Source organism: Callionymus lyra, chromosome 1, assembly GCF_982586985.1.
Source record: "Callionymus lyra chromosome 1, fCalLyr1.hap1.1, whole genome shotgun sequence".
Classification (NCBI taxonomy): domain Eukaryota; kingdom Metazoa; phylum Chordata; class Actinopteri; order Syngnathiformes; family Callionymidae; genus Callionymus; species Callionymus lyra.
Window position 1 is genome coordinate 31979420 of NC_141818.1, and position 19209 is coordinate 31998628.

At 44.8% G+C, this 19209-nt stretch overlaps 2 protein-coding genes across 5 annotated transcripts; both read left to right on the top strand.

The window, feature by feature from the left end:
* The first annotated feature begins 6462 nt into the window (after nucleotides 1–6462).
* LOC148089036 (cdc42 homolog) lies at nucleotides 6463–8676 on the top strand. The gene is made up of 3 exons (XM_087783064.1): nucleotides 6463–6754; nucleotides 6883–6941; nucleotides 7742–8676. The coding sequence occupies exons 1-3, from the start codon at nucleotides 6487–6489 to the stop codon at nucleotides 8222–8224; spliced, it is 810 nt and encodes a 269-aa protein (XP_087639190.1). The 5' UTR covers nucleotides 6463–6486; the 3' UTR covers nucleotides 8225–8676.
* A 1742-nt stretch (nucleotides 8677–10418) lies between these two features.
* arhgap19 (Rho GTPase activating protein 19) lies at nucleotides 10419–18579 on the top strand. Of its 4 annotated transcripts, none has more exons than XM_087802336.1 (11): nucleotides 10419–10474; nucleotides 11626–11903; nucleotides 12206–12286; nucleotides 12591–12800; nucleotides 12864–13090; nucleotides 13156–13308; nucleotides 13381–13578; nucleotides 13643–13744; nucleotides 15320–15433; nucleotides 15553–15654; nucleotides 16435–18579. In XM_087802336.1, exons 1-11 carry the CDS (start codon nucleotides 10431–10433, stop codon nucleotides 16489–16491), a joined length of 1566 nt encoding a protein of 521 aa, XP_087658462.1. In that variant the 5' UTR covers nucleotides 10419–10430; the 3' UTR covers nucleotides 16492–18579. The 4 variants fall into 4 exon arrangements, with proteins under 4 accessions (XP_087658462.1, XP_087658471.1, XP_087658481.1 ...); XM_087802345.1 differs by having other exon boundaries at nucleotides 15553–15645; XM_087802355.1 differs by having other exon boundaries at nucleotides 15325–15433.
* Nucleotides 18580–19209: the final 630 nt, after the last annotated feature.

Genomic DNA, 19209 nt, shown 5'->3' on the forward strand with positions numbered 1-19209 from the left:
ACAGACCCTTACAAGCCATCTGCCACTCACTCCCCCTCCCCACCTCCAGAAACGACGTTTATTTCCCTGCCTCCAACCCCTCGACCGCGACCACCGCTGCCCCCCTGCTTGAAGCCCACGTCTCTATGTGTCCACCACCGTATCTACTACTGGAAGCATGCTAAAGGACCTGTAACGGTATGGGCCCTCTGGGGCCATATGGCGAGGGGGAAGCCAGGAGGTTTCTTTTTTTGGGGGGTCCCAGAAGAGGAGACACCACATGGTCACTCGTGGGAACGTAAACACGGCCCGCATCACACGATATCGATCATATGAAGCCTGATTGACGGAGGGGGTGATGATGATGAGGATGATGATGACGATGATGCTCAGATGATCGATCGATTCTCCTTCATACTGACGCATCATCGGTTCAGGAAATATCGATGGAGAAAAGCTTCGTCGGTGTGGTGGTCGGTTCTTCTCCATTTATGCCGCCAGGAAGAGGCGGTCAGTGAGGAAGAGGAGGATGAGAGTGGGTGGAGGTGTGGGTGGAGGGGAAGGAGGGGTCGAACCCACGCGGGGTACTTTCAGATTTCGTCACTTTCTCGAGACGTTGACGCGCGTCTCCACCTGGCGTTTACGCAACGCCGCGAAAAGTAACGTGCGACTCATTTCAAGGTCACAGGTGTACCTCGTCCAGCTGTTGGGCTGGACCGACCCGAGGATCCCACCGGATCCCTCCGTGGTCCCGTTGCCTCATTTGCATATGACTCGTTGAGATTAAGTTTATGCGAAGAAGTGGCGCAGTGATGGCGGGGGGGCACAGAGACGCGCCTGCCAGCGTGAGTGTGTGTGTGTAGGTGTGTGTGTGTGTATGGGCAGCGGGTGGTACGTATAAGTCGCGTGCCACTGTTTAGGAGAGCACATCTGCCGCAGCTCGAGCCGCACATATGCGTCCTCCTCCTCCGCACGTCATCGATCGGAATATCGATTGAACCATTGAAGTGATCCACTTTGTCAGGCTTGTATAGAAGCCTGAGCAGAAGTTTGCATGAGAGAGGTTTGTGAAAGGGGGGCTTTATGTTTCCATTCACAAAAAACCTGGTGAGGTGCAGTGTGGGACAAGTTGCTTAGTTACTGCAAGTTACTTGTTACTTCCGAAGTAACAGGTTACTAGGTTAGGTACATTTTTGTAAAAGAGGGATAAAGGGACATTTGTGTACAGCCCAGAGTAAGTTTGGACGCTGTGATTTATCGATGCAGACAACGTTCAGACACAAAAATCCTATTTATTTAATTTTCCTCTTGATCACACAAACCTATTGAATAAAATAAAATTGAAGAACACATCTATCTTTAAAGGTCATATTTTATTTCTGTCTGTCACTTTCTACTGCTAATTCTCGTATGGGGGTTACAGAGGGCCTAAATCCTATGCCAGTTTCTTCAGGCTAGAGGCGGGGGACACCCTGGAGAGGACGCCAGTCTCTTGCCAGGCACACAAAGACATACGCCAAGTCAGACACACACTCATATCTACGGACGGTTCCTAAATTAAAAAAACAGAGCAGACTATAGTCATCTGATCGAACCCACTATAAACTCCACAAAAATCCGCATTTATAGACATAAATATCAGGTGACAGACAGAAAACATGTTTTACTTTTGTCAATGAAACTTTGTTCAGTGAAAGTGTTCTTGAACGCACCATGAAAAGCGTAAATTATTTCTCTACCATGCATGCGTCTCATGTTGACCCCCACGACCACGTCGTTTTACCGGATGGAGAAGTTGTGGTGTTAGAGGGTTTTGTTCACAAGTAGAGGTAGGAGTCTATTGACTGATTCATCTTGAACAAGTTAACAGAAACAAATGCACTCACTCGTAAAAAAGAAAAGAAAAAAAAAGTAACCATTCTAAGTATTACTCTGGTTATCATAGTTTTTGTGGTCAAGACGTCCAGAGGTGTCTTTGGTGAACTGGAGCGACGAACACAAACAATAAACACGACATTTGTGACGACAAACATCAGCATCACACGTCAGATCTCTCCCGACAGAATATGGGCGTGCCTGGTGATTTATCTGTTTCTTCTTAGACAAATTGTCCTGATGAGCGATGAGAGAGTAAATGGAGCCTCACCCTCCCCCGGACCCCCGCCTCCCGGTCCTAACTCTCCCTCTCTATCTCAGCGAGCATCTGCCCAGACATTAACAGATGTAGGCACCTGCGTCGTGGGCCCACATATGCGCACACGTCCCCCTCCTCAAACCCCCTTTCAACCTTCTATGGGACCCGAGCCCACCACAATGGGGAGAGATCAGGGATGCAGTAACCAAATACTGCCTATCCCCCCAGGACATTTGCTGTGTTAGAGGCATTGTCAGCGCTTATATCAAGTGGCTGCACCAAACAATCTGCTGTATGACTGCTCATTTCAGACTGGACATAATTCAGGGGGACAGAGGATGGGGGGCGGCCAGGGCGGGGGGGCTCCAGAGGTGGCTGCCTGGATGATTTCTATGCCTTACATATGAAGTGGTGGCTGGTTCAAACAAGTGGTCTCAGGTTTGGAGGGTCCCGGGCAGCAGGTGCTAGCTGGACAAGCGGGATGAAAAAGGGGCTTGTGGGAGCAGGGCGGGCACAGGACCAGGTTACACATAAAAAGGTTTGTTTTTGTTCCGAGCAGTGGCCCCGACAGCCCGCCGGTAGGGCAGCGCTGGATAATGGCGCCATGAAGTCTCCCGTTTTCTATCTCTCAGCTGCTGTGGACGACAGAGGATCCAGTCGCACCTGTTGTCGTCCTCCATTGTGTCCGGCGGCGTCAGCTACACCTCAGGAATGCTCCACGTCCAGAGGCCGACCCGCTCGTCCCCGGAGAGAGCTTAGCCACGGTCCGATGAGGGGTGGGTGTCTGGAGTGTGCCCGGGGCAGGGAGGGAGGATCATGAACCAGCAGGGAGGCTTTAGAGTCCAGGCCAGGGAGAAGGAGAGGAGGGAAGAGAGGGAGGGGTCACTCTTCTAAAGCCACTGTCCTCTCCAGGGGCCTGTCCAGAGAGCCCTGTCCTAAATCACTGGCCCCCGGGGGAAGGCTCTCCATTGTGAGGAGAAGGCCCCTGCAAGCTGGGCTGCCAGCTGCCACTGCTGCAGCGTCATGCCCCCCCTCTACCCCACCACCTCCTCCCAGGACCCCTTCAGACCATGACGACGCTGCAGCAGTTAAAAATGACTCTGGAGTCCACGGCCATGTTTTCGGGGCAAACATTGATGATGAGGGACCCGGGTCAGTGGGCATACTGGACCTGGTCAACTCCGGGTCCCCCACACACTGAATTAAGATGACTTACTGTCCACTACGATGAAGAGGTCACGGGTTCGATTCCCACATGCCAATTCGTTTTGTAAGACGGTAGAGATGTCAGTGTTGTTGTTGATGTAGATCTCATAACCAGCTGAAGACTCCATCGGTGTCTCCTCCAGAGTTCAGAGATGAAATCAGACACTCGCAGTAGAGCTCCTGCTCCATGATGCTGCGTCCTCAGAGGATCGGATCAGGTCCTTCTACTTTGGTTGCCTTATTTGCATATGATGCGCTGAGATTCATGGGAAGAGAAGCAAACTCAAAAAAACACTGATCCAAACACATATAAACTATCACAAATACAAGCACATTCAGTACCCGCACCCAGTCTCTTCAGCAGTTCTCTCTGGTGACCACTAGAGGGAGCAGAAGGAAGATCTACTGAACCACATACTATTACAACCTCCCTGACTTTACTTCCCGATCTAGTGATAATAAAATGTTTTTTGTCCTCCAGAATATCCTGTGTAGTACTTCCTCGGCTAGTACAGCTCAAGTCACCAACCCCCACCCCCTTGTCCCTCCCTCCCTCATCAGGGCCCGGGGCTGGTTCTCATGGATGTCTTGGCCCAGAGCGGGACAGCAGGCGAGGGGCGGCGAGACAACACCCGCGGCACACGCCTGTTGACCGAGCCACAAAGCAAAAGTGTGTGACAACCCCTACCCTCCCACCCACAACCCCCCCTTGCCATTGTCTTGCCCGGGTCGCACAGACAAACCAGTCCTGCCCCCCCACACCCCCTCCCAACACAACACACTTATTGCTGCACAACACACACTTGTGTTTACCAGTCAGCTGATCCATCATCAGCTGGAGCTGCAGCACTGTGTGTGTTGGTGGTGGTCATGGGGGGGGGGGTTCACTCATTCACATGCAGACAGGAGCTCTGGTGGGGGGGTGGTAGGTTGGGGGCGGGTCTGGAGATGGTCGTGGGATGAAGCAGAGGAAGAGGAAGGGGCTGATAAGGAGTTGAGGTGCGGGGTGTCGAGGGGGGGGGGGACCACGGCTGCCGGGGTCAGGCCTGTGTGTCCTGGGAAAGTTGTGTTCTCCATTTAAGTCTGCACATGCTGCGGCCTTCTGGTGGCTGCGTGAATGTGCGCCCTGACAGATGGTCCAGCCCATAACTATAGAGTCGGAGCGGGCCGCTTCCCCCGGGGGAGGGGGGGGAGGAGGGGTGAGGAGGAAGAGCGCTCAGCTGATCCCATCAAAAAGAGAGATGAGGAGGTGTGTGTGTGTCGGGGGGTTAATCCTAAACTCTAAATTGAGTTAATGTATTTGTGCGGCGAGCAAAAGAGAGGCCCGCGGACCCCGAAAGATCCCGATTCTGGTTTATCGCCAGTGACAGCTGACCAGAGTCACGTGACCCGACTCGCCAGCATCCACCTGCTCCGACTCGTGGGACATTCCTTGATGTCCAGGTCAGCATCCCCGTCGTCCAGGGTTGAAGGGAGAATCTGCTACAGGTGTCAGCCCCCCGTTCCGGTCCAGGTTCTGACCCGTATCATCAGAGTGACAAACCTGCTTTTACTTCCACTTATACCCCCACAAATATTCCGTCTTCAGTACTAGTTCGTCAACAACCCCTTTTTCTACTAGTAAGTAAGAAAGTAAGTCAGCTTTATTTCTACACAACTTCTGCTTGTGTGTGTGTGTGTGTGTGTGTATGAACATGTAGGTCTGTGTTTGTTTGTGAATATGTGTGTGTGTCATTATTCTTTTTTCTGCCTTCCCTTTCAAAGCTCAGCAACACTTTGAGCCGCCCCCACAGAAACAACACACAGGGGTACACACAGACACACACAGTGGTACACAACGACGCACACTCCTGCTGTCTGGCTGTGATGTTGGCGGCTGAAGACGGAGGAGGAAGAGAAGAGAGAAGACTGAGGCTCTGAGCGAGTCTTACCTGTGAACAAAACCATCTGCTTCTTCTGCAAACGCTCCTGTTTCCTCCCAATGAGTTTCACCATCTTGGGTTTGCTCAGTGCAACCAGATGTTTCCTCCTGATGCTCAGGTGCTGAGAGTTCAGACGATCTTCGGAGTCAGCATCACCATCGTACCCAAAGTAAAGCAGTTTTTCTTCCTGTATCTGGAGTAAACTTGGCCATGTTCCAATACCTGCTGTTCAATCTATCATGATGAAAATAGTTGTACTCCTGTTCCCAGAGGAAACCAGTATACTTTCTTCTAACTGGGGTAAACCACTATAGATTCCCATACCTTGAGTACATCAGTTCATGTTCTTGTACCCGGAGTAAACTAGTTTGAATTCTTAGAATCCTTCTACCTGGGGTAAACTTGATTATGATCTTGTACCCAGAGTAAAGTATTTTATAGTGTTCACCTGGAGTAAACTTATTTATGGTCTTGTACCGGAGTAAACTCAATTATGTTCCTGTTCTCAGGGTAAACTAGTTTACATTCTTATACCTGGAGTAAACCACTTTACATTTGTGTACCTGGAGTAAACTATATTATGTTCTAATACCCAGAGTAAACTTGTATATATTCTTCTACCTTGAGTAAACTATTTTATGTTTGTGTATCTGGAGAAAACTAGTTTATGGACCTATACCCGGGGTAAACTAGTTTATGTTCGTGTACCAGGAGGAAAATCGATAATTTCCTCATACCTGGAGTAAACTAGTTTATGTTTTTGTACCTGGAGTAAACTATTTTATATTATTTACCTGGAGAAAACTAGTTTATGGACCTGAATCCGGGGTAAACTAGTTTATGTTCGTGTACCTGGAGGAAACTCGATAACTTCCTCATACCTGGAGTAAACTAGTTTATGTTTTTGTACCCGGAGTAAACTATTTTGTATTATTTACCTGGAGAAAACTAGTTTATGGACCTGTACCCGGGGTAACTTTGTTTATATTCTCATACTTGGAGTAGACTATTTTATGTTATTCACCTGGAGTAAACTCGATTAGATTCTTGTACCTGAAGGAAACATATATTCTTGTAGAACTAAACTAGTCGTTGTACCCGGAGTAAACGTGCCCTCTGTTGTACTCTCACGGTGAGAAGCTTCTGTCTTAAGCTGCTTATCAAGGCAGCAGATGTCAGATCATCAGAGATCCGCTGAGACTCTGGTCCCGGTTTCTTCCTCGCTGATGTTCTGACCCAGTGACCATGCTTCCTCAGGAGGTGGGCAAGCAGAAGCCCCGGCGGGTGTCGGACCCGGTGGTCGCGCCGGAACACCCTCAGGTCGCCCGCAGGATCAAGAACCGGGACTTCCCTCTCAGCGTGAAGCGGCGACGGTCCGGTTCGGCTCCGGAGCGGCGGGTCAACTGCGTCCTGGTGGGGGACCGGGGTGTGGGCAAGACCAGCCTGGTGGTCAGCTACGCCACCAACGGGTACCCGAGCGAGTACGTGCCCACCGCCTTCGACAACTTCACGGGTGAGTCCGAGGAACCTCAGTGACGTCAGCAAACGTATGCCTTAAAAAAAAAACTTTGATCACGTGACACTGCGGATGTTTTGAAGTAGAACATTTATACCTGATTTTGAAGTGTCACGTGGTTTCAGTGATGGTGGTGGTGGACGGGAGGCCGGTGAGACTTCAGCTGTGTGACACTGCAGGACAGGTGAGTGTCCTTCAGCAAATCCTCCTCCTTTCCTTTCTTACAATGGCTCCTCTTTATTTACACTAACAACATGCTTTCTTTTCATTTTATTTGCAATTTCTCATCTCCTTCCTTTCTTGTTGATGCCTCATCCTTTCTTTCCTCACCACCTCATTCACGCCTCGTTTCTCTCCTCTCTTCTTTCTCCTGCTCCTCTGTAGAAATGGGGGCAAGTCGATGGATCGATCACTGTAAGTTATTGATATTAGTTGGATTAGTCGTGTAGGCTCACTTCTGCACGCTCCCTCTCTCACAGTCTGTGGTTGTTGTCGCCCCCTACAGGACGTTATAGCTTAGTGGCTTTGAATGTCGCCGATAGAGAGTTTTGCTTTAACTCCTGTTTCTTTCGTTATGATGATCCGTCGATCATATAAACCTTTCCTAAACTTACACTTTATTGATCTCAAGGTCATATATTTGACTGTTTATTCCTCCAAATCCTTGAGCATTTTAATAATCTTGAAATCTCTGTGTGATGTAAGTAAGTAAGTAAGTAATAGTTATTTGTAAAGGTATTTCTAGACCAGGGTCACAAAGTTCTTTTACAACCAAAAACAAAAAACACCTAAAATATATACTATAAAACGCCAAGACACATAAGACAAACACAGGAATCCCAGAAAATCAGGGGAAAGCATAAATAAAAATGTCTTCAGATGTATCTTGAAGGTGTCAGTCACAGAGGGAGATCGTTCCAGATCTGATGTCATTTTGAGTGACAGCAGGAGCTGAGTGTGAACTGTGGTTCTGTTCTGGTGCAGGACGAGCTGGACCGTCTGCGGCCGCTGTGCTACAGGAACGCCGACGTCTTCCTCCTCTGCTACAGTGTAGTGCAGCCCGGGTCTTTCCGAAACTTGACGGACCACTGGCTCCCCGAGGTCCTCCACCATTGTCCAGGGGCGCCTCTGGTTCTCGTCGGCACCCAGCTGGACTTGCGGGAGGACGTCCAGGTCCTGATCCACCTGGCCCAGAACAAGGAGAGGCCGGTCAGCACCAGCGAGGGTCACCAGCTCGCCCTCCAGCTGGGGGCGTCCGCCTTCGCCGAGTGCTCTGCATTGACCCAGAAGAACCTAAAGGACACGTTTGACTCGGCCATCATGGCCAGCATCCAGGAGACGGAGTGCTGCAAGGAGCCGAAGATGACTCTGAGGAAGAAGATGCCCGACAAGATCGAGAGTCTTTCGGAGAGCTGGTGGAGGAAGATCAGCTGCCTGATGGGAGAGAAGAGCTGCGAGCTGAGCTGAGGGTCTGACATGAGAGCCTCCAGTCAAACAGTCTCACAGCAAAGCTGCACACAGAAGATGGCGCTGTGACCCGCTTTATCTCTTCATATAGGAAAAAAAAGCTCCTACAGATACTGAAAATCAAATTTTGTCTTCGGTGCAGGGAAACCTTTTAAGATATTTTTCACGTACAAACATTGGTCACACCAGAGTTTAGGAACTCTTAGTCAGATTCACATTGTAGACCACTCATAATAGAACATTCAACTTTATAAATGTTTTCTTCTGCTGACAAACAATTGTATTTTCATCAGATTATCAGGTAGGAGTGCTGTTTCTTGAATTCAACGATGAGAAAAGAATGTCACAGTATCCAGCGACAGCGTCGTTGACCTGTTGACAGATGGACGAGGATTATCAGGACTCGGTCAAACCCACTAAGGGAATGGAGATGGTTGGTGCCTGGAGGTGAATCTTTGGACGGAGGTTACCGACAGGTGGCAGCGTGAGAAGATTGTGAAAGAACATGTCAATCATCTTGTTAGTGTTTTCTCAACACGAACAAAGGCTTGTGTAAATAACATTTTTGAAAATGAAAATAACAAAAAAGAGTAAATATATTTTTGAATTAGAACATTTATTTCAATTTCCTTTTTTAGATTGAAAACCTCTTTAAGGTATTCAAAACATTTTAAAATTATTTTACTGTGATTTGTTTTTTCCTAAATAGTTTTTCTGAAATGTTTAATTTAATTGAAAAGTTTTCCTTGAGTACCTATATTTTGTAAATGAATTATTTTACGTTTTACATTTTAAAAATGACTGAATAAACTGTGCTGTATAGTTTGCTCTGTATTCAATGTACTACAACAGAATAAATGATGTTATAAATAATCTATATTACAATATATACAACTGTAATGTATGTTTACTCACACTCTTTTTCTGCATTGTCCTACACACTCCTTTACTTAGTTTGGACATTCTTAATTCTTCTGTAGTGAGGATTCTAACCTGGTGAGGATATTTTTGTGAGTCATCATCTCCTGGTGATTGTGTCCTCCAATCCTCCTCGTCCAACAACAACAGCCAACAGGCTCACGTATTGTGATGTCATCAATGTGTAAAGAGGTTTTAATGGCTCTAATCCTTACGCAGCTGAAGATCAGGTGGACTCCCTTGGCTGCTAATACGAGTAGACAGGACCGCGTAGGCCGGATAAGCCGGCATATGGAGCCGATCCTCAGTCACACACTGACCTGCTGGAGAAGTAAATGATCCTCACAAGATTCAATGAAGTCTTTTACTGAGACTCCATCCAGGGAAGCGGATCCATGACTTTGATGTGTGCCTCATGCGATCTGAAGATCACAAATGAGTCCAAACCTTTTATAAGGCCTCGTTGGTAAAGAAAGAGCTGAGCCAGAAGACACTTTTGAAGTTGAATTTCTATTATAAAATGAGGTCAGCAGCTTTATAGTGATTTATGATCATAGTTTTTCTGCAGGTGTGTCAACTCTCTTTTAGAGAAAATAAACATATTCAAGCCATGCGAATAAAGCAGCTCTGGGTAGTTTGGATACCTTAATGATTTTGTCCTAAAATATTTTAATAAAACTTGTGATGTGACGAAACAAAAACAAAGTTAAGTTATGTTATTTACAAAGCTTTCATATCATATTTCATTATCAACAATGTCATTATTACCTCAGCAATATTCATCCTTCATTCAGACAATGGAAGTCTGGAAACAGAAAATTCGTCCAACTGCTACAAACAAGGGACATGATACATTTTGCGACATTTAGCGAGTGCTCATGGGAAATGTGGTCTCCCGTCGAGCTAAACACTACCACATTAGTCCACTGGCGTCGCTCGACTTAAAAACGCATGGAAACCCTTTAACAACATACTTCATCAATACAAATTATAGATGTTGAAATATACAAACAAAATAAAGGGCAAATCTGCTGCACTTCAGAGATTGTTATTTTTTTGATTTTAATTCAGAGAGAGCACATTTAGCCACGCGCTGATCACTGTTGGAAATCAATCTTTTTATGTTTTATTGTCGACGTTTGTTTACTCGTCTGTGGATTCAAACCGACCAATCAGAGCCGTCAAATGTAAACCTGGGAGCCAATCCTACGCCCCCGTCACTAAACTAACCAATTAGCGGCGCCGTAGGCGTGGTCTGTGGAGCAGCAGCGGAGGATTCAAACCGAACATGGCTGCAGGTCAAGATGCCGATGAAAATACTCAAAATAGCAGGTAATCACACTTCAATTTCGGACTATTACGTGGTTTAGAAACCAGAGGCATGTATATACGATATGAGGGTACAGCTTAACTTTCTTTTGTAGTGGAGCAAACCTCTTAAATACTCGAATAAACGAGGTGTGTTTGTGACAAGTCGGTCTGACAGTGATGGTTAGCTTGTTAGCGCAGCTGATGTTAGCATGAAACGTTACTGCCATGAATTCAAATGATAGATTTCTCTTCGTGACACATCATTACGTGTTTAACACTTCTATTCATAAGTAAAAGGAGAATAAATACCGTATACTGTAAAATGACAAGTAATAAGTCATTATTACAGTAAATAAGTATTGTTAAACAACTCACATAAATGTGTCATAAAAAATGTGTTTTGTTGAAAGCAAATGATGACAAATGACTATTTAACACGTGAAAATATGTGTCTCAAGGGCCATAGGTGAGTATATTGTCTGGTTTAACACTGGACAGCACTGGCTGTGATTATTGTTTTCCTAGAGCTGACTTCAAACTTGTATTCATCAAATATTTTAACATTTTACAACTTGTGTGTGTATTTATTAAAAATAATCCTGCAATATGATACACATGGAAATACAGGGACATGATACAATATATTATGATACTGTAGGAACGTGGATATCTTTGTAGCATTGTCTGAGTACTTTACTCTTGTGTCATTTACAGACCACTGCTTTAATTTGGTTCCACAACAACATACAAGCAAACATCAGCTTTAAAAGTGGTATCCTCTCGTTCTCAGTCATTGCCTGGACCTTGCAGGATTTCATTGTAGCTTGAGCGGCGTAGGATGTAATGACTAGACGTTTAATTGCAACACAAACATGATAATTAAATGTAAAAGTAAAAAGCTGTGAATATCTGTATTTTAATTATAAATAAAAAAAATTTAATTTTAAACACATACGTTATTAAACTGTAAACCTACGATTTAATTATTATTAATTTTAAATAGAAAAAATTATACAGTGCTATCAAATATCGATACAGTATTGTTTAAAAAACAACATATATTGCTGTGTGCGTCATGAAAACACTTGGTCATGGCTTATTTTGTACTAATTTCATAATGTCTGTTATTATAACTTCTCCGTGCTCCAATCATGATCACTTCTGCTCACCAGGGCCTCAGTCTGTAGTATGGTGATCAGTCACAATGAATCCCTAGGGAGGTCCCGTGGCACCCGACCCCCTGGCGTCATTTTCAGCCCGGAGTACTTTGTGGAAAAACTGCGACACGAGAACCCAGATGTGTTTTTGGAGCTGGTGCTGAGCAACATCACTCGTCTGATCGACCTTCCTGGGGCGGAGTTCTCCCAGCTCATTGGCGATGATACCCCCAAGACACCGACTTTTGGCAACGGAGGCTTCTTCCGTTCTTTTAACTTTCTGAAACGCAAAGGTCAGTTCATTTTCTTTTCCGATCAACCAGCAAAACAAGCAACGATGAATAACATTGTCTCCCAAATCGAATGTAACGTATACCACTTTTTTTGAATGCAATTCACCTGTTAATTCAATTCAATTGTGCTAAAGAAATAGCAAATATATAAGTAAAACCCAAATAAATTAATATGTTTAAAGTAAATTAAATGAAAATCGAAATATACACTTGCATCTTCACGTTGATTCATTCCTTGGCCATCAGACTAATGATTTAGCTCTTTCAAAACAACATTGATAAAAGTGTTTTTTCTCTCGCAGATAAAGGCGCAGTGTTTGGGACTTCGCTGTCAGAGAGCTGCATCTCACAGATCTACCAGATGATCGAGTATCTGAGCAAAAGTAGGAAATACGAATGACACTGATTTCACATTTTAAATGATCAAAGGATTTTTTCTACCTGAGGAAATTGAAACACATCCTCAAGGATATAGGGAGGCTTTATGTTCATAACTATCATATCTGAAGCTCCCAGAAAGTCTGCAGTAGGGCTCTCCGAACACAGACCAGATTCACCTGCACATGTCTCAAGAGCTACACACACAAACGTGTAAAGTTACACAAGTTACAAGTCTAAAGATGGATAAAATAATGATGAGTATCACTCAGTTGACATTCTGGTCTTTCTTTGCTTGGCCCTTCTTAGACCTCCACGTGGAGGGTTTGTTTCGTGTGCCGGGCAACAGCGTGCGGCAGCAGAACCTGAGGGAGCTGCTCAACAGCGGGGCCGACGTCAACCTGAACTCTGGAGACTATCACCCCAACGACGTGGCCACACTTCTCAAGTCGTTCTTGGGGGACCTGCCCGAGCCGTTGCTCACTCATCGTCACTTCCAAGCTCACCTGAAGATCGCAGGTAGGAAGTGACCTGAGCTTGTGTGACCTCACAACTCCAGTGTCAACCGCTCTCTTTCGTCAGACATGACTCTGTTCGACGAGCACGGCAACAAGACCGCCGTCCCCAACAAGGAGCGCCAGATTGAGGCGCTGCAGCTGCTGTTCCTGCTGCTGCCGCAGGCCAACCGCTCGCTGCTCAAGCTGCTGCTGGACCTTCTCTACCACACGGCCAAGCAGCAGGACAAGAACAAGATGTCCGCCTTTAACCTGGCGCTCATGTTCGCCCCGCATGTCCTCTGGCCCCGACACGTGAGCTCCGGTCTGACTGATGAATCCTCTTCAACACTGCTTGCCAACTGTCTGTCTTCCTCCAGATGACTGCTGTCGACCTGGCAGACAAACTAAAGAAGCTGAACAACAGCATGTCCTTCCTCATCAAACACTCCCAGAAGCTCTTCAGGGCTCCTGCATACCTACGAGACCACGCCCGAGTCCACTTCACTGGGTCCAAGACTCTCCAGACTAAGGTGGTCCACAGTAGTCCGCTGCAGACCGATCCCCTCAGCAGCATTGGTATAAACCTGTTTGGTGCCCTATAGGATGACCTGGACCTGTTGAACCTCAGTGGCTCCCCTGTGTCTCGCACCCTCCTCCCGCTGAAGAGAGCCGCTCCACTGGAGAGCTCTGAGTGTCAGTCGCCTGGGCAGCACTACACAGAGGAGGCGCTGAAAGAGCTTTTCAGACACGTCAACAACAACATGCCCGACTCTGCCAAGAAGAAGAAACTAGTTCGACAGGTGAACACTAAATATATGTCATGATTATGGCTGGACGGTTGATTGATTCTGCTTCTGTGTCCAGCTGATCAAACAGACCACAACACCACCACCATCTAAAGAAGTCCTGCAGGTGCCTGCTGGCAAGAAGCACCCCAGGTCCCGATCCTTTGGTGGACTCATCAAGGTGTTTTCTTATTCTTCCTCATGATGTTCCCTCCCTTGTCTCCTCTGTGTTCCCTCTCTTGTCTCTTCTTTGTTCCCTCCCTTGTCTCCTCTGTGTTCCTTCCCTCCCTTGTCTCTTCTGTGTTCCCTCCCTTGTCTCCTCTGTGTTCCCTCCCTTGTCTCTTCTGTGTTCCCTCCCTTGTCTCCTCTGTGTTTCCTCACTTGTCTCTCCTGTGTTCCCTCCCTTGTCTCCTCTGTGTTCCCTCCCTTGTCTCTTCTGTGTTCCCTCACTTGTCTTCTCTGTGTTTCCTCACTTGTCTCCTCTGTGTTTCCTCACTTGTCTCCTCTGTGTTCCCTCACTTGTTTCCTCACTTGTCTCTTCTGTGTTCCCTCCCTTGTTTCCTCACTTGTCTCTCCTGTGTTCCCTCCCTTGTCTCTTCTTTGTTCCCTCCCTTGTCTCCTCTGTGTTCCTTCCCTCCCTTGTCTCTTCTGTGTTCCCTCCCTTGTCTCCTCTGTTTCCTCACTTGTCTCTCCTGTGTTCCCTCCCTTGTCTCCTCTGTGTTCCCTCCCTTGTCTCTTCTGTGTTCCCTCCCTTGTCTCTTCTGTGTTCCCTCACTTGTCTTCTCTGTGTTTCCTCACTTGTCTCCTCTGTGTTTCCTCACTTGTCTCCTCTGTGTTCCCTCACTTGTTTCCTCACTTGTCTCTTCTGTGTTCCCTCACTTGTTTCCTCACTTGTCTCTCCTGTGTTCCCTCCCTTGTCTCCTCTGTGTTCCCTCACTTGTTTCCTCACTTGTCTCTCCTGTGTTCCCTCCCTTGTCTCCTCTGTGTTCCCTCCCTTGTCTCTTCTGTGTTCCCTCACTTGTCTTCTCTGTGTTCCCTCACTTGTCTTCTCTGTGTTCCCTCACTTGTCTCCTCTGTGTTTCCTCACTTGTCTCCTGTGTTCCCTCACTTGTTTCCTCACTTGTCTCCTCTGTGTTCCCTCCCTTGTCTCTTCTGTGTTCCCTCACTTGTTTCCTCACTTGTCTCTCCTGTGTTCCCTCCCTTGTCTCCTCTGTGTTCCCTCACTTGTCTCTCCTGTGTTCCCTCCCTTGTCTCCTCTGTGTTCCCTCCCTTGTCTCTTCTGTGTTCCCTCACTTGTCTTCTCTGTGTTCCCTCACTTGTCTTCTCTGTGTTCCCTCACTTGTCTCCTCTGTGTTCCCTCCCTTGTCTCCTCTGTGTTCCCTCCCTTGTCTCCTCTGTGTTCCCTCGCTGGTCTCCTCTGTGTTTCCTCACTTGTCTCTCCTGTGTTCCCTCCCTTGTCTCCTCTGTGTTCCCTCCCTTGTCTTCTCTGTGTTCCCTCCCTTGTCTCCTCTGTGTTCCCTCGCTGGTCTCCTCTGTGTTTCCTCACTTGTCTCTCCTGTGTTCCCTCCCTTGTCTCCTCTGTGTTCCCTCCCTTGTCTTCTCTGTGTTCCCTCCCTTGTCTCTTCTGTGTTCCCTCCCTTGTCTCTTCTGTGTTCCCTCCCTTGTCTCCTCTGTCATTCTTTTTAACAAACAGCAAGAGCAATATACCAGAAGAAAAAAAAAAAAAAAAGATCTATAACCGATGATCTATAACCAGCGCAGAAATCGAGGCGACCAGGCGACAGCCGAGAGACGACTTCGACATGGGTCCCCCGACACAGTCACAGTGGGGGGACAGAAGCACGGGAAAGAAAACGTGGTCGTACAATCGGTATGTTTGTGTTTGAAGTAGCAACAAATAAAAGGTCAACATGTTTGTTAAACGTTCATGGTGATTTGTGTCTGTTCATGGTTTCCATGGTTACCTGGCTTATCCACTTGTCTTCACAGGTGAACAGTCCGTCAGGTGCGACACTGCTCGGCAAGTCGGGGCTGGTGGTGAAGAATCAAGACTTTAACTTCAACAAGCTGAAGCCCATGAAGGTGACGAAGGTCAGTCACACAGTTGACCAATAAATCAGTTAAAAAGGGAACTAACGTGAAAACGCAACTCTCCTGACTCTCATGTTTCAAATGTTGAATCTTCCTCTCGAAGATGCAATAAGTCCCTCATCATGACCATGTTTGGTACTTATTGCTTTATAAAGTTTTTTTCTGAAATCTCTCCTCCTCAAGCCAGCTATAATCAAGGCCACTTTGTTTGTTACAACGAGGCCCTTGGAGGTGGAGACTTCCGGGATTGTTGATGATCGGTGACAAAACTCAATGCTTGACCAATCACAGCAGAGTGGGTTTGGTTATAGTAAAGAAGATTTAATCTGCAGAAGAAGTTTTTCTGCACATTTTCTAATGTAAATTGAATGAAAAGACACTTTAGTACAAACAAACACTGATGATTGATTTAAGAGACACTTAAATCAACACTTGACCTTTAACCTCCGTCATGTGGCCTTCAGATCAACACACAATAAGGTGGCTTTTCAGTTAACCCCTCGACCCTCAAACTCCACAGCTGTGATCAACACAAAGGTCCAGCAGGAGGAGCTCTTGTCGATCTAACCCATTGCTCTGGTCCTACTTGCAAAAACTATTCTATTCTACTTGCATTCATTTTTGAAAAACATTCAAGTTTAAATGTGCTCGGGTCAATGTTGAGTGTGTGACGGGTTTGAGAGGTTCTGAAGTGTGTATTAAACCATGTTTGCATCATAACATGGAGGTACACTCGTGCTAACAAGTGTTTCACTCTCCTCCATCTCGTCTTCCTCACAGGACTCGCCCTCCGTGACCAGGATGTGCTTCTCTCCGACCCGGGAGATCTCGGTCTAGAACCTCTGGACCCACTCGGCCAGTACTAACCAAGCTTCACCGTAGATGAAAGATGATTCCTTCGCGATGATAGAATTCTTGTTTACATTTAGCACTTTAGCTACGTCACTGGGAAACATTTGAGTTGAAAAGTCAAACTTTGAACGATGCATTTACAAAACATTTTATCATCTCTTTCATTCGTTAAATCCACTAAAATGCAACTGTGGTTGTAAATGCAACAAGTTTATAATTCAGGTTAATATTTGAATCGGCTCAATCCCAAGCCATTCTACGTGATTTTCTTTTCTCTACATTTACTATTTTAAAACATGTTATATATATTTTATTCAGTTAAAATATAAGGAGCTCCAGGTTACACTTTTTAAATTCTTAGAATTTTTTTAAAACATTTTCTTTTTTATTTATGACTCTATTTCTAGATTTAAAAAAAAAAACATTTTAAAACCACATTTAAAACATATTTTTCAAGTAAAAAAAAAAAGTAAAGAAATTCTTGATTTTTCATTATTATTTATTTTGAAATAAATCCCATTTTTTAATATGGAAACAATATTCTATCGATTTCAATTACATATTTTAGTTAAATGAATCGATGATGGAGGGAAAAAAACTAAAAAAGTTACCGACATTAATTTTGTAATATTGTTACTGTGGGTCTACAGCTGTACATATGCTTTTATTGTGTTAGCCAGTGAAACCGCTAGTGTTTAATACTACTGCGTTTTGAAGGAGCAAACTGTTGCAGGTCGTCCAATCAGATATCAGCAGAGAAACGAGTGAGATTTGGTGAAAGTGGAAGAAAAGAAAGTGCAAGTGAGGGAGGGAGGGAGTGAGTGAACAGAAGCAGGAGTTTTCAGTTGTCATGAGGTCATTTCCTGTCTGCGACTTGAAATGATTGATTAAAGTTACTTTTTTAAAATGACCCGCAGAACACTTGTGTCAACGAGTGTCAGAGAACTTTGAGGTTCACACGTGTTCCGAATTTGATTGACAGCGGGGGAAAATCACAAATGACATTTGACCATATTTAAAAACTGTAGATTATACGAAAGAATATTGTTGTTCTGTTGTTTTAAAGACGAGAGCGTCGACGATATTGACGAAGGAAAGCAGGCTGGAATGTTTTAATGGCGACTATTTTGAGTGTTTAAAATCACTGGGACTAAAACTCACTGCAGGGAATGAAATCTGGTCGAAGATGAGGACTTTTCCAATGCGGATGAGTGGTTGCCGGGACTATTTTCATTTAGACAGGACCATTTTAGTCACACAAAAGACTTTTGTGGATAGAATGACTGGACTATTTACTCTTCTGTTGTTTAATGGGAGGGAAGAATGTTTGCTTGCAGGCAAGGACTATTCTAATGCAGCGCTGTTGATTTAAGACTTTTCTGATCACAGATCAAACTACTTTGACAATACAATACTACTATTTGCCTGCCTGTGAGACCTGGTCAGGTCTTTAAGAGCAGAATATGAGGCTGGTAATGCAGATGAGACTATTTGGGAGCAGACAAACATTGGGACTGTGGCAGGATTGTAGCTTCTTGGGACTATTACCACTAACGGTGAGCTAACCGGTGAGCCTAAGATGCTAACTAAAGTTAACTCCTACTACTCTAACATAACATGACGGAGGTATTTTGAGTCAAATAATTTCCCTGGTTTTGAGTCGTTTGGATCGGATCCTCGTTTAAGAAGGTGTGCGGACGTTGATGGAACTTTGAAGGAACTTTTCTGTTATCTGAGTGTGACTGAAGCATCACCACAACTACCACTATTATTATAAATATTATTGTTGTTGTTGTTGTTTATTAATCTGGGAGACATTATTGAGGTACAGATTCTTCATAAATGTGAAAACTTCTCCTGATGAATATGAATTTCTTTGTGAATATTTTCTGTCACATTCTTATTGGATGAGTTGAATCTTTTTTCTTTTTTTTTTTTGCTGGACATGTCAACTACTCTTTCTTGCTACTACTTCCATGCTGTCATATACGTGTGTTCATGTAAAATAATTTAAATCGCACATTTGACTCATGCAAACTTTTTGTATTAAAACCTTTTTTATATTTCCCAGGATTATTGGTCCCTGTTGTATTCACCTGCGTCCAACTTTGTCATTGAAACAAGATTGTTTTTACTTGAATTTTGTAATTTCTCTGTAAAAGGTTTAAACTGAAGCCTAAATCCCTGAATAATATTGGGTCGAAACTACAATTATTATACAGATATACGTTTCAGCCAATGTTCTAATAGAACGTGTGCGACAATACCTTGTTTTATTTTTTCATAAAGAATCTGGCGGTGCTTCTTACTTACCACTAGAGGGCGGCAAATGCCAGCAGAAAAAATATACCAACGATGTCGCTCATGTATGGAGGTAGATTTGTTTCCTAATTATTAAATTAAAAAATGTTGCTTCAATCAGAAAAAAAGTAACTTCAATCAAAAAACAAATTAAATAAAAAAGTTAATTCAATCAAAACAAATTTCCATAAAGATTTTTTGTTATTTTACTATTCAAATTGTATAAATAATAATAAAATATCAGTTTCAGGAAAAAAAAAAAGAAGGAAAAAATGTAACTGTAAACGCTGCTCATAAAAAAATAATACAAGTTAAATGGGTAAAATTAATTTAGATTATTTTTGTCCTCTAAACTGCCATGAGTTGCCACTAGATAAACTGCCATAGTATCCAATACATTTA